The following is a 14,977-nucleotide window of genomic DNA, read 5'->3' on the forward strand; positions in this document are numbered from 1 at the left end:
TCAGTGGCCAAAGACCACCAGTCACGTGAGCGTGTGCCATGCAGAGTCGACCCCTCGGTAAAGTATCAGAGAGCTGCATTTGCTTTATCACTGCGCACACCTTAAAAGGCAAATGGTGGGATCTTGATAACATGATACGAAGTGAAATAAGTAAATCAGAAAAGACCAGGAACTGCATTATTCCATACGTAGGTGGGACATAAAAGTGAAACTAAGAGACATTGATAAGAGTGTGGTGGTTATGGGGGGGAGGGGGGAAAGGGAGAGGGAAAGGGGGAGGGGGAGGGGCACAAAGAAAACTAGATAGAAGGTGACAGAGGACAATCTGACTTTGGGTGATGGGTATGCAACATAATTGAACGACAAGATAACCTGGACTTGTTATTTTTGAATATATGTATCCTGATTTATTGATGTCACCCCATTAAAAAAATAAAATTATTTAAAAAAAAAAAAGGCAAACACAGATTTGAATCCACAGAGTTTTGGTTTACAAGCACTGAAGTAAAAAATCACCAGTTTATAGCAATAACAGCACTCAATTAAATAAAATTGAATAAAAAGGTTGGGGTTTAAAAAATGCATACCTTGGCATGATGTAAATCTACCCCGTACATGGATAGTTTTTTGGCATTTTCCAAGAAATGCATCTCGGCTTCTGCTGGCGTCATTCCTCTGATAAGAAACAAAAGTATTACAATGCTGCTTTTCTTTTACCTGGCGAGGCTGCAATATTTCCTACTTAGACTTGCTGTCTAATAAGCGAGACCCCATAGAGGCACCAGCAGATCTGTGCTCCGAAGAAAGAAAAATAATAAGATGGCTTTTAAAGGGACCTTTTAAATAGGTATTCTAAGTAAGAACCTAACTATCCCAGAACTGAATCCAGTGCAGAGCCCCGCCCTGCTAACATCCCAGCACAATGCAGTGAAACCAGGCCGGAGAGAGCGGACAGTGACAGTGATGTTCCCTCACCAAGACATGACTTACACGGATGGTTCTCGGGGTTTCTGCCACTAACCTGTGACTCTTGTGCAACTCAATCACTTTATCCTCCAGCTCTTTCGTGTGATTTGGTGCAAAGCGGAACTCACTAATGTAATCACTCCCACATTCATCTGGGTCATAGTCTCCAAGTTCTGACTGGACAGTGTAGGAGCCCAACAGGGCAAGGGTGACAAAGGAGCAGGGCAGTCTTCCGGACACGATGTCATCTCGCAATTGTAAACAGAGGTAGTACCTTCCAGGAGCCAAAAGAACAAAGCAAAAAGGCCAGCACTGGGTTACAGGAAAACAAGACCCCTCAGCACATAGTTTTTCAGTAAGCAGTTTCTTTCTCCTTATCAAATAGTCACACAGGGACAGCTTTTGTAGCATCTATATTTTGATCTAGATAAAAGGGGAAAATATTGGTCATAAAATACAATATTTAAGGGCATCTAAAGACAAGGCAAAGTTCCTAATAAAACAGGATTTTATTACTAAAGCACAGACTAAAAACAAAAACCTGAAGACATACTCTTTCCCTGACCAGTGATGGTGCAGTGGATAGAACGTCAACCCGGGACACAGAGGTCCCACAGGTGAAACCCCAAGGTCACTGGCTTGAGCGTGGGCTCATCTGCCTTGAGTACAGGGTTGCTGGCTTGAGCATGAGCTCATTGACATAATCCCATGGTCACTGAATTGAGCCTAAAGGTCGCTGGCCTGAAGCCCAAGGTCACTGGCTTGAGCAAGGGATCACTGGCTTAGCTGCAGCCCCTCCAATCAAAGCATGTATGAGAAGCAATCAATGAACAACTTAACAAATTAAGTGGCACAACTATGAGTTGATGCTTCTCATCTCTCTCCCTTCCTGTCTCTCTTTCTCTCTAAAAAAAACAAACAAAAAAACTCCAATAAATAAAGATATACTCCTCTAACATCTTCTAAAATAACACTTAAAGTCAAATGAATAGTTCCCAACACACTCCTTGAAATCACTGATTGAGAGTATTATGATATAAAATGGTGCTCTTCACTATAATGATTTAGTCTCAACTAGCCTTAAGAAAGGCTCATTTTGATATCTAGACTAAAAGTCTTGCCATATGACTGACCAAGACATTTCAGGTAACAAAACAACTATGTCATCATAAACTTTATTCTCCAATTCCTGCATTACTGCGGAGATAGTCTCTAGATAGTAATGAGTGATTTGTTTCAACTTCTCATTTTTAAAGATAATTTCTTAGAAGCCAATGGATATAAAAACTGACTGAAGAATTACTAACTGAAGATCTCAGAATCTCATCACTAGAAGTTTTAAATTTGGGGACTATAAAACATTTTCCATGTATAATTTTGCCAAAATAACATAAAATATTTTCATTAATAGCTGACTTATCTTCTCTGTTATTTTGCTTTTAAGGTTTACACATATAATACTAATGGAAGATTCTAAGGTTAAGTGTTACCATTAATAAGCTTTAAAACCTTTCATGTCTCAGTATATGGGTATAATAATAAAACATACCTTTTATCTTCCACCATAAGAAATGAACTGTTAATCTGTTAAAGCTGAGGACTATAAAAAAATTGTAAGATCCCCTCTTAATATGATTTTAAGCTAATGATATAAGAAAACTGTGTAATTCAGATATAAAAATTTCTACTTACTTCATGGGCCCTACATACATTACACAAATAGATAGAAATCAACCATGCACTAAATTTCAAACCCAGATATGAACAGACTCCACAACCACAATTTAGCCACAATTAAATAGTTCCTCAATATTATTAAAAAGTATTTTAAAATAAAAATTATAAATTTTCTACTGTAATGCAAACATTGAAGAAACACTCTGGAGCTAGTATTTACCCTTCTTCTAAGATGCCTGTTAAAATTATTTTTAATCATAGGAAGAGACTGAAGCTTTCTGAGTAATTTCCCTTCTCTGAAAAGCCCTGCAGGGAGGTGAGGCTCACACAGAAAAATCAGCACACACTGCACACAACCGCTCTGGCTGGTTCCAAACTCACTACCAAACAGAGTCGGGGTTCCCAAACGGAACCCAGAGAAGCCAAGGACACATGTCACACTCAGGACAGATTCATCGAGGGACACCTTCTCACATTCAAAGCTCAGTGACCACGACAGAGTATTTTTGTTGGATTTCTTTTTTAATGTCTTCTTTTGTGAAAATGAATTAATCATCTTCCTTTCCTTGTAAGTCATGGAAAGTAAACTCTTAAGTGTACAGGTGTTTCTGTGTACCTGTATGTGTATATGTGTGATTTTTTTTTAAAGAGATGTCCAAGACCAGATTAATTACGTAAAAGGCTAAGCATCCAAAGACACATTTTTTATTCTAAGTTTTAAAGCATGAGAAATATGAATGGCTACATCATTTAAGGCTGAATCCCATCCAATTTGGCTGTGGTGGGTAGATGACAGTATCTCAACTCTGCGTGTCTTCCCACCAGGGTCACACAGAGGGAAGCATCAGCTTAGCCCCAAAGACTCAACCACAGATAGATGTGATTTGGTAAATCTTTTCATTGGATGTTTGCTCTCATTCAGTTGCCTTTCATTTGTCATTTCAGCGTAAACAGTTGTAAGGTTACCAAACGTAAGCAAGCCCTTCTCTGGTGAACTTAAGAGAAGCATAACTATGCCAAGATGTCTGCCTTTTCAGGGCCCACGTTCAAATACCTGGTGATATCTTCAGATAGCTGGGAAGGGTCTGGTGGGTAAAATTTCACATTAAATGAAAAGTGCCAAGCACCACCTGCAGAGATGGGAAAAAATTAGAATAAGGTCTTAGAAAATCCCTTTATACTTACGATTGCTAGAGCTACCTTAACTCCCAAATTCTAACACCGAGAAAAGTTTTGACCATCTGTAGAAAAATTTGATCAGGCAAATTTTGATCATTCTGTTAAGTGAAATCCACCAATAAACCTGAAACTTCACCTAGTTCCTAATCTTCTGACCAATCAAATCCTTGAGTGGCACGTCTAAGGAGGGAGGAAATTGACTAAACTTCCTCTCTTTCTCAGGGACAAAGGTAAGCTAAGCCCTTGGAAGAGGGAGCAGAAGTGAACATGAATAATCCTCAATCAGACAAGTCTGGAACTGACTAGATCGACTGCTGTGAAGTTCTGGATAGCTCACATACCAACGTTACAGAAATAATCCCATTTCCTTTGTCCTTTCTGCTTTGTTATTGCAGGACAAATCCCATTAGAGCACATGTCAAGGGACTGCTCAAGATACTTTTATTTTACGGGGAAGGTTTGTTGTAGTGAATATTTTAGAAGAAAGCTGCTCTACGGGCTGCTGACAAATTCTTTTCTTATTCAGGGAAACTTTTGATTAAAGAGACACTTGCATGTATTTATATTTACTGTGCATTACCTATTTCCACACCTCCTTCTTAGCCCATGACTCGAGCGGGTCTTCCTTCCACACTGCCACTCTTACCCTGTGACATCTATGTACGGCCTCCCAGATGTCAGCTCACAGGCACCTATGCTTTGTACGATCCACACACAGACTGGAGACGTTCATAAGTCTTACTAAACCCTCCGTTTCATCCTACTACCTCTAATTGTGTATGTTTATTACAAACATGAAAGAATAACCTTTTTTTCCTTTCTATATGTTATCTGTACATGGTCCCTCCTTTGACTTACAGCGATCTGGTTCTTTTACTCTGGCCCTTTATTGCAGTGATTTACTGAAGTCTGGGTCTTCCTTCACTGGGACACTGCATACACTTGTTCCTCCCACCTGCGACCACGCTAGATATACCTCAGCACGGGTCCTGCTTGCATCTGGAATGCGATGCTCAAAAGTCCCCTCCAGCCTCCCTGGCTTTTGCCCTGGCGTCTGCCCCAGAAGTCTTCACCTGTGCTGCACGCAGCCTTGCACTTCAGCTCCTTGGGTCAAGACACTCCTGTGACTTCCAACACTCCCTTCTTGCAACCTTCATTTTGTTTTTATGAGCTCCTCCCAAACATTCAGAAGAAAGGGACAGTACTGTAAACTCTTCCCAGCTTCTTTCTTTGTACTATTCTCTTGTATAAGGCTAATACTTAGCTATTAGGGTCATTGTTTATTTCTAGTTTATTCCTGACACTACCATTCATATTATACTTATAGTTCCACAAGGCGGGGCACTCCCAGGAAATGCTTGCTGTATTAAGGACTTGGAATAAGACAAGGTATAATTGGGTGGTCAACATTATTTTAAAACCACTTAGAAACATTACTGAAACATGGGCTCTAAGAATTCTAAGCCAGGCCCTGGCCGGTTGGCTCAGTGGTAGAGCGTCGGCCTGGCGTGCAAGGGGTCTGGGGTTCGATTCCTGGATAGGGCACACAGGAGAAACGCCCATCTGCTTCTCCACCCCTCCCCCTCTCCTTCCTCTCTGTCTCTCTCTTCCCCTCCCGCAGCGAGGCTCCATTGGAGCAAAGATGGCCCGGACGCTGGGGATGGCTCCTTGGCCTCTGCCCCAGGCGCTAGAGTGGCTCTGGTCGCGACAGAGCGACGCCCCGGAGGGGCAGAGCATCACCCCCTGGTGGGCAGAGCATCGCCTCCTGGTGGGCGTGCCAGGTGGATCCTGGTCGGGCGCATGTGGGAGTCTGACTGTCTCTCCCCGTTTCCAGCTTCGGAAAAAAAAAAAAAAAAAAAAGAATTCTAAGCCATAAAATACCTGTCAATCAAATATACTTCTAATGATTATTTCCCCACTGTTCTAAAAAAAAAAAGTCTTTTTTTATTCTAAAAACAGTCTGATTTGGTTTTATTTTCCTTTTGATTCCCACTCAGTTTCTGCTAAAATGGGTCCCTTCTATGCCTGAAGCTGCTGAGGTTCCTAAGAGAGAGCTGGCTTCCCCTGTAAGCAAGTGGAACGAAACTAATGGCGTGGTTATGGGAAATGGATTTATTGCTCTTTTATAATTTTATCCACTTCAAAGTATTCCTTGAATCCAATGACTAGTTTTAACAATGTAATTAAACAATCTCATAATAAATTCAGGGTAAACACTCTAAGTTGGAAACTAAAAAGTAATAAAAGTGCAAGACAGATATTTAAATGCAAAAATCCTCATCCTAGTAAAGTGAGTTTCAGACTAACCTGAGTCCATGAAATACCCAAGGTGCTTATTAAACATGTCAGTGCCTTGGCTCCACCCAGAGCCTTTTATTCTAGAGGTTTGGAATATGGCCTCGGAACTTGTGTTTTTAATAAACCTTCTTGCAGTTCTAATACACTTGGGCTTGGAGATGACACTTTGAAAGTCACTACTTTTAAGAAATCTACTCTCCTTGAGATTATAATCCAACTGACTACTATGAGGTTTTATGGGACATTATTTTGAAACAGTGGGAAAGTTTAAGAAAAGTACCATCCATTCCCAATTCAAGAAAAAAGAAATCCCAGTTAAATGGCTCATAAAACTTAAAATTAACGACAGAGACAGATTAAAGCTCAAACGTATATATAAATATATATCTATCTCCATAGAAAATATGGCAGAGGCCCTGGCCGGTTGGCTCAGTGGTAGAGCGTCGGCCTGGTGTGCAGAAGTCCCAGGTTCGATTCCCGGCCAGGGCACACAGGAGAAGCGCCAATTTGCTTCTCCACCCCTCCCCCTCTCCTTCCTCTCTGTCTCTGTCTTCCCCTTCCGCAGCCGAGGCTCCATTGGAGCAAAGATGGCCCGGGCGCTGGGGATGGCTCCTTGGCCTCTGCCCCAGGCGCTAGAGTGGCTCTGGTCGCAACAGAGCGACGCCCCGGAGGGGCAGAGCATCACCCCCTGGTGGGCAGAGCGTCGCCCCTAGTGGGTGTGCCGGGTGGATCCTGGTCGGGCGCATGCGGGAGTCTGACTGTCTCTCCCTGTTTCCAGCTTCAGAAAAATACAAAAAAAAAAAAAAAAAAAAAAAAGAAAATACGGCAGAACCAGATCAACTGGGAGGATACGATTACGCAATGGATGGGCTGATAGCTGCCTCTGCTGGGAGCACGGTTCTGTTAGAAACAGGAAGTGGAACAGCTTAGATGCATTGAAGTGATACTCCTACAACGCTGATATAGGATTTGGAATCACAAATTTATGATAAATAGAAAACTGTGCAACTAAAGAGTTCATCCTTGTGATAAAAATTAAATTTTAGTCTTCTAGGCCTCCCAAATCCTAAAATTTCTAAATATACTACATTTATAGGATCAAATAACTATATAGCATATATGTCTAGACTACAAACTTACTATATCACAATCATATCACAAAATATAGTATATGTAAAAACTCTGAGAACAGCTATGAACAAAAGATGACTAGAATTAGAATATTTTTGTAGGAACTCTTCAGTTTCAGAATTTCCTACTTCTCATACATTTGTAACTTCAAATCTTTACCAGCTTGATTGTCATTCTCTGGGAGGTCTCATTCTAGAGACATGCTGTGCACCTCCAGCAGAAGGATGTGGAAACATCCTTTTGTCATTTATACTTAGGAATAGGAGCTGATGCTACAATGATTATAATGGTTGGATAAAATCTTTTTTTTTTTTTTTTTTGTATTTTTCTGAAGCTGGAAACGGGGAGAGACAGTCAGACAGACTCCCGCATGCGCCCGACCGGGATCCACCCAGCACGCCCACCAGGGGCGACGCTCTGCCCACCAGGGGGCGATGCTCTGCCCCTCCGGGGCGTCGCTCTGCCGCGACCGCGACCAGAGCCCCTCTAGCGCCTGGGGCAGAGGCCAAGGAGCCATCCCCAGCGCCCGGGCCATCTTTGCTCCAATGGAGCCTCGCTGCGGGAGGGGAAGAGAGAGACAGAGAGGAAGGAGGGGGTGGGGGGTAGGGAAGCAAATGGGTGCTTCTTCTATGTGCCCTGGCCGGGAATCGAACCCGGGTCCCCCGCACACCAGGCCGACGCTCTACCACTGAGCCAACCGGCCACGGCCTGGATAAAATCTTTTACGCCTTGGGTGAATGTAAATTTCGTGGGAAGGGGGCACTTTAGTGGATGCAAACAATAGGGCTAGAGCTAAAAACACCATGTTCTGTAACAGGTTCCGGTTTTTCCTTTTTCCTCCTTTATCTGCAAGACTGTTGCTCGGTTTGTTTCGTGTTGCAGTTGCAAACATTGCCTGCTCTGCATGATCAAAGAGCCTTCCAATCTCATGCTCTGACTTCCCTTAGCTTTGTCCCTTTAGAAAGGAAGTGTAGGAGACAGGATGAATGGGAAGGTAAGGGGAAAAAATTCTACTAACGAAAGAAAGGAAAACTGTTTATACCGCCTTTCTTGTAACAGTATTATGACTTATTGTGGAGTAGTTAATATATTTTCAAAGTGTTCTGTAATTATAAATCACCAAAACACAAAACATTTGGTTAGTTAGATGAATACAAAGACCTGAGGCACATAAAATGTTAGGAGATGTATTCAGAATATCTGCTTTTAAGAATTCCACTACAATATTCTTAGAATACAGTCGTTCTCTTAAATTTTTCATTAGGAAACTTGGGAACAAAAAGAGAGGTTTTACCTACTTATCATACCGTAGCTGTCCTTGGTTTTAGTCCCAACCTCTGTCTATTCACCTACTCAAATCACAAACCTGGCCAGTGAATACAGCAATTTCTCAAAAATGTGGTAAAGATGTTATAGTTGTGATAAATAATCAGCAGACTCTCTAATATCTAGAAGGATAGTGACTTTTTTCTTCTTTTGTGCTATTACCTAGTATTACACCATTTTACACTGCTTATTATTAATTACTTCTTATTAAGAGTTAATTCATTTTAATATTTCACACATTCAAAAGCACTAGAAATATCTCTTCTCTATTTCAATAGTCAGCTATTGAAAACTTCAATAGGAATGTTCTTATTAATAAACAGGTCTTAAACTTATTCAACTAAAATTAGTTGTTCAGGAAAATTAACCTAGATTTTATTGATAAAAATGAATTGCTTTTAAACATTTACTAGTTATTTAAAATTATAAAGATTATGTTTATGGTAAAAGCAAGAGGGGTAAAAGTAAAAATTTAAAAATTCCTCTTTCGCAATCCCCAACACTGCAACGCCATTGCTGGAGGTGTTTACTGTTAATATCTTTTATGGTCTTCCAACACTTTTCCACACACCTATATATGCATAACTTTTTAAAAACAAATATGGTTTATCTCACTATTGTCTCAGTAATAAAAGCTAAGACAATATTCATTCTTTTTTTTAATAAATAAATTTTTATTAAATTTAATGGGGTGACATCAATAAATCAGGGTATACATATTCAAAGAGAACATGTCCAGGTTATCTTGTCACTCAATTCCGTTGCATACCCATCACCCAAAGTCAGATTGTCCTCCGTCACCTTCCATCTAGTTTTCTTTGTGCCCCCCTCCCCCTCTCCCTCCTTCCCTCCCCCCACCCCCCATAACCACCACACTCTTGTCCATGACTCTTAGTCTCGTTTTTATGTCCCACCAATGTATGGAATCCTGCAGTTCTTGTTTTTCTGATTTACTTATTTCACTCCGTATAATGTTATCAAGATCCCACAATTTTGTTGTAAGTGATCCGATGTCATCATTTCTTAAGGACAAGATTCATTCTATTTCATCTTATTTAATAGCTGTAGAAATAATAGTATTTCAAAGTATGGTATTCTATGAGTGATTTAATCGTTTCTTCCCAAATGGATATTTAAGTTGCTTCTAGCTTTCTGCTATTATAAACGGTATTATAATACACTTTCATACACGCACATTTCCCTCTCATACATATGCTGAACAAATTTCTTTAAGTAAAATAGGGGTTAAAGAGTAACGCATTTAAAATTTTAATAAATACTGACAAAAAGTACCTTCCTTAAAGGGTTGAACCAATTTATATTTCTACCAATTGTGTACATAATGGCCAGTGCAAGGTATTATTAAACTTTTAAAGACTTTGCTATCTGAATAGGTGAAATATGCCTCATTTTAATTTGCATTTAACTGTTATTAAAATTTAGCACCTAATTCTTACTAGCTACTTGTATTTCAATTTTGTGAGTTGCTCATGCAATTGTTTTCTCCTCTAGATAATATGCATTCTTAACTTGTCTTTAGGGACCAAGAAAAGAGGTTGTCACCAGTCAACTTTAGTCCATTTCTGAACTATTAAACAACTATTACTTTTAGCCTGACTTTTATACTGTTGTGGTAGTTAGGCTGGATATGACATTCATGGTTAAATTTGGAACTTTTAAATTATTAATTACCCATTGAAGTGTTGCCTGACTAAATCACATTTCATATCTGTGCAGAGGCAAGGAAATAGTCCAAAGCCACAGTCATTTTATTCCTGAGTTGTGATCATTTAAAATGGGATCTGAGCTATACTAACTTGCCAAAGATAAAACCTGAGATTTCCCTCTGCTTTTCAAAACATTCGGTTCACACCACCCACGTGAGTAAGTGCTAGCAATTCATACAACCCGCTCTCTGAAAATCCTCACATGTTCATAGATAGTAATCCAAAAGAACTTACTTCGAATCTGTTTTTTAATTTCCTTAGCAGGGTCCAACCAATTCTGAAAAGGAAATAACAGCTTGAATTTGAATCAGGGAAGAGTATAAATGACTTCCTGCTGACCAGGCAGTAACATGCACTCAGCATTATAATATCTGAGAGTGCCTGGTTGTTAGAAGGCCCTCCAAGCTGGGTTCTTCCCCCCATCGGATGCCCCCTTTCCAGTCCTGTGAAAATATGTGGTGTCCACAACTCAATCTAACAAAATTCTTTTTTTTTTTTTTTTTTAATATTTTATTTATTGATTTTTTTAGAGAGAGAGGAGTGAGAGAGAGAGACAGAGAGAGAGAGAGAAGGGGGAGGAGCAGGAAGCATCAACTCCCATATGTGCCTTGACCAGGCAAGCCCAAGGTTTCGAACCGGCGACCTCAGTGTTCCAGGTCGACGCTTTATCCCACTGCGCCACCACAGGTCAGGCCCTAACAAAATTCTTTTCTTTTACAATCAGTGCCTTCAGGGATCCAAACTAGCAAGATAAAAAGAGTAGATGAAAACACCAACCCCAACACCGCACAGTGGGTTCTATGGTCAAACAAATAACTAGAGCAAACTATAGATACATGTAATTTGATGCAGTGGTGTCCTCGCCATTCAGTCCCACAGGCTGACTTCTGCGATTACAAATTGTTAGGCAGCTACTTAGAAGACTTTCCAATGAACGCTTCCTTGAGACTTATGATTTTCCTTATCAGAAAACTCAGATGTTTAATAATGAAGTTAGACATTGTCCAGTGAATTCAGTAAATATGACTCATCGCACAACACCAAAACATGTAACATCTATGAACAAAATTTCTGTGACTCAGTTTCCAGCACCAGTACAATGGAAATACTTTCTTCACAATGAAAACTTAATGAGGTAAAGCTCTGAAGAGACTGCACTCATTATTCAGGTATAAGAGCCTAGAGTCTCCAGAGGTATTACATTAAACATTACATGCCTACTAAACTCCATGAGACAAGTGTCGGGTCAGCCAACTCCTAATCTCGTATTCTGATTTGGCAAGAATATGAAAGCATGATACGATGAGTTAGAATAGGAAAGCAGCCTTGGACATGGTTTCCATACAAGTATCAATGTATTTGATTTTCATCAGCTCATAGCTGCTGAAATGTATCATTGGCTCATAGCAAATAAAATATATCATCACACACACAAAAAAAGCACCATATAAAAATGCTTTCCTGGAACCATAAGTAACTGAAGCATGAAAAAGAAAAACACTGACTTACTGTTTCCACAATATTCGAGATTAGAGGAAGTTGTTAATAATTTCCTTCATGAAGAAATAAGGCGGTTAACAGCATTTAGGGGCTCAAAGTAGTAAATGTGGGAGTGTGAGGGGAGGTGGAGAAAAGACTTACTAATTCAATTCTAGGTCACCTTCAGGCAGTAATGCGCAACTCAAGCCCTGATATTTTGTACTGCTTTTAATTACCCACCTTCTGGTTTTCAGCATCTCGATACGTAAGCCCAAAGTAGTCTTTTTCTAGCAAGTTCAGATGTTCACATACTTTATCAAATAGCACCTGGCCTCTGGAGCGTTTCTATGGAAAACAAAACATAAAAAATGTCAACACACTCAACAAAGTTCTCTCAATGGCCATGGATAAAAATAGGTAAAATTAAGAAAAAACAAAAAACAACTGCTTCTTGTAACTATACAGTGAGTGACGATCAAGTGTGATCACACTTTGCTGGCTCCTTTCAACTAGTAAAAAGGCTTCAATGCAGTGGACCCACACCGACAAAAGCCTGACCCTACAAACAAATAAACAAAAGCTCAGAGTGTCGCTGAGTAAGTACAGCTCACCTCTGGGTGATTTCTAAACAGGAGTGGCTGGGGGAATGATGTGGTGCTGGGAAACCTCAACATCTTGTGAAACACAAAAACCCTGACAGTAAAAAAAGAGTATTGAAGGACCAACAAAAGCCTTCTTTCAACATGCCCAAACTCTATTCCCCACATGAGCAGGTTCTGAGCCTGACCATGAACCCTGCGTCCTCCTCTCTTCGACCTCTCCTACAACTTTCCCTACCAATCCTCACTTAAAAATTCTAGCTGCAAATCGCTTTCCAAAGCCTGTTAAACTAACTTCTTTAGTTTAACTTTTGCTTCTTGCTACAAACTTCAGTTCTATATTACAGCATTCAACTTCTTAATTTCTTTTAGAGAAGAATCCTTCCTGTTCAACATAATAAAATGTTCATTAAGTTTAAAGATTTTAGCTATCATTTTTAAACATAAGATATAAATATATGTGCTATATTTTGGGTCATTAAACAGTCATTTGGAGAAAGGAAAATGATCGTCATCTCGGGGGGGAAAAATCCATCAGTTTAATTTACTGTGATACACAGTTATTGTATTTTCATCTAATCCTTCAAAGGTCTTTCAGCACAGCCTTGAATGCTAAAATGGATTGATTAACTGGCAACAGTTAAGTTAAACTAGTTTTTGTGTGTGCAGTCCCAACATTTCACATCTAATACATTAAGCATACCTGTCTATAAGATTTAACATATTAACAATGACAAATATGAAAATTTGTAAACAGTGTACATGCCAAAATAATAAGTATTCAGAAGACCCATAAGTGGTAATGTATTACTGTATAACTGTAATTATACTGGAAATTTAATTAGTCCTCTCAAGCATGACTATTTAGGAAAAAGGATAAATTTATGACAGAAAAGTAGAGCTTGAATTGTAGCTAGCTAAATAACCAATGTTGTTTTTGAAAAAAGTTTAATAATGTATGAAAATAGGCCCTGACCAGTTGGCTCAGTGGTAGAGCATTGCCTGACATGTGGATGTTCTGAGTTTGATTCCCTGTCAGGGCACACAGGAGAAGCGCCCATCTGTTTCTTCACACCTCCCCCCCCCCCCTTGCTTCTGTCTCTCTCTCTTCCCTCCTGCAGCCATGGCTCCATTGGAGCGATTGTCCCAGACACAGAGGATGGCTCCATGGCCTCCGCTTTAGGTGTTAAGAAGAGCTTGGTTGCTGAGCAATGGAGCCAACATCCCAGATGAGCAGAGCATCACCCCCTAGTGGGCTCACTGGGTAGATCCTAGTTGGGGTGCATGCTGGAGTCTGTCTCTCTGCCTCTCCTCCTCTCACTGAATTAAAAAGAAAATAATAATGTATGAAAATAAATGTTAGCAAAACTACATAACATTGCTCAATGAGTAAAAGTAAGTAGAATAATAAGATGCTGCTCACTGTTTTGAATCTTTAATTTATAAATAGCACATTACTTCTGAATCATGCTCAAGAATTTATAAAGTTTTCACACAAAAAAATGGTTCTTCTGATGCTTCTATTGGTATTACCTCCAGTTACCAGATAAGCACAGAAGTTCAGAGAAGTCAGATGAAAGAGGCAGTTTTGCATAATAGCTCTAAGCTTCAGCAGGTAACTCTGAGTTTGAATGTTCATTATGTCCCTTGCAGCTATGTGAACCTCTCTGTTTTTCCTTCTGTAAAATGTGTACGATGCCACCTACTTCTTTGGAATGCCACCTTCCTTTTAATAAGGAAGGACTGAAAATTTGGTCCAGTGGTGGCACATCTCCAGCATTCCACACACGTCAGCTATTATAGCCCAAATGACTGATGAATGGTATAACACGTGATGTGGAACCGAGGCCTTTGTGCTGTCAGAGCACATATACAACTTCTCGTGGTGTCAATAAGCTCTTTCTTTTGACACCAGTTACCTGCCCTCTACCTAATTTGCTTTAGCTAGACCATAATATTTACACACACCACACTACACGGATATACATGTGTCTGGCCAAGTACTTTCTCAACGAGTAAAAACAAACAAAGCAAATATAAATAAACAAACATTTCTTGACAAAGCCTCCTATATCCTCTGACACAGCAGACCGTAGCCAGCCCCTTGATGGAGGAATCTTTTCTGAAACTGTCACCAGCTGCCTTGGGCATTGTTTTAATTAGCTGTCTTCCGGCTGCTGTGTTTTTCCTTCCGTCTAAAGGTGACATGAATCAGGTCAAGCACAGACCACTATACTAAGTGGCTCTTAGTTTTCTGGCTTCTCACAATTTTTTTCCTATTAATGACTCAGAGCTATCTTTTGACTAGAATAGACTTTTTCTTACTATTTTAAACATTTTTAAAATACTATAAACAGTTCTTAAGACGATCTCCAAATGGTCCATTCATATCGGAGATTTTTTTTTTTTTAACCCTAAGAACCAAGATCAGTTTTCTAGAATCAATGAAATTCCTACATGCTAAATATCACCACCACAACCAGCAGCTAGCTGGATGACATTAGAAAAGTCTTTGAAGGTATTTGAGCTTTTATTTCTCTTCCCTGAGTGAGGATGTAGGACTCTATGGAGCAAGGCAATTATGGGCTGGAGGCT

The 14,977-nt window shown here is 39.9% G+C and overlaps 1 protein-coding gene across 14 annotated transcripts in view; it reads right to left on the reverse strand.

Annotated features, from left to right (window-relative positions):
• EPB41L3 (erythrocyte membrane protein band 4.1 like 3) overlaps nucleotides 1–14,977 on the reverse strand; it is a 280,869-nt gene that overhangs the window by 45,905 nt on the left and 219,987 nt on the right. For all 14 annotated transcript variants that reach the window (XM_066247533.1, XM_066247531.1, XM_066247544.1 and 11 more), the window contains 5 exons: nucleotides 12,024–12,128; nucleotides 10,539–10,581; nucleotides 3,698–3,773; nucleotides 1,022–1,240; nucleotides 588–675 (listed from right to left, as the gene is read on the reverse strand). In XM_066247533.1, coding sequence (XP_066103630.1) covers nucleotides 588–675; nucleotides 1,022–1,240; nucleotides 3,698–3,773; nucleotides 10,539–10,581; nucleotides 12,024–12,128 — 531 coding nt within the window. The remainder of the gene's footprint in view (nucleotides 1–587; nucleotides 676–1,021; nucleotides 1,241–3,697; nucleotides 3,774–10,538; nucleotides 10,582–12,023; nucleotides 12,129–14,977) is intronic.

This window comes from Saccopteryx bilineata, chromosome 11 (assembly GCF_036850765.1).
Source record: "Saccopteryx bilineata isolate mSacBil1 chromosome 11, mSacBil1_pri_phased_curated, whole genome shotgun sequence".
NCBI lineage: Eukaryota > Metazoa > Chordata > Mammalia > Chiroptera > Emballonuridae > Saccopteryx > Saccopteryx bilineata.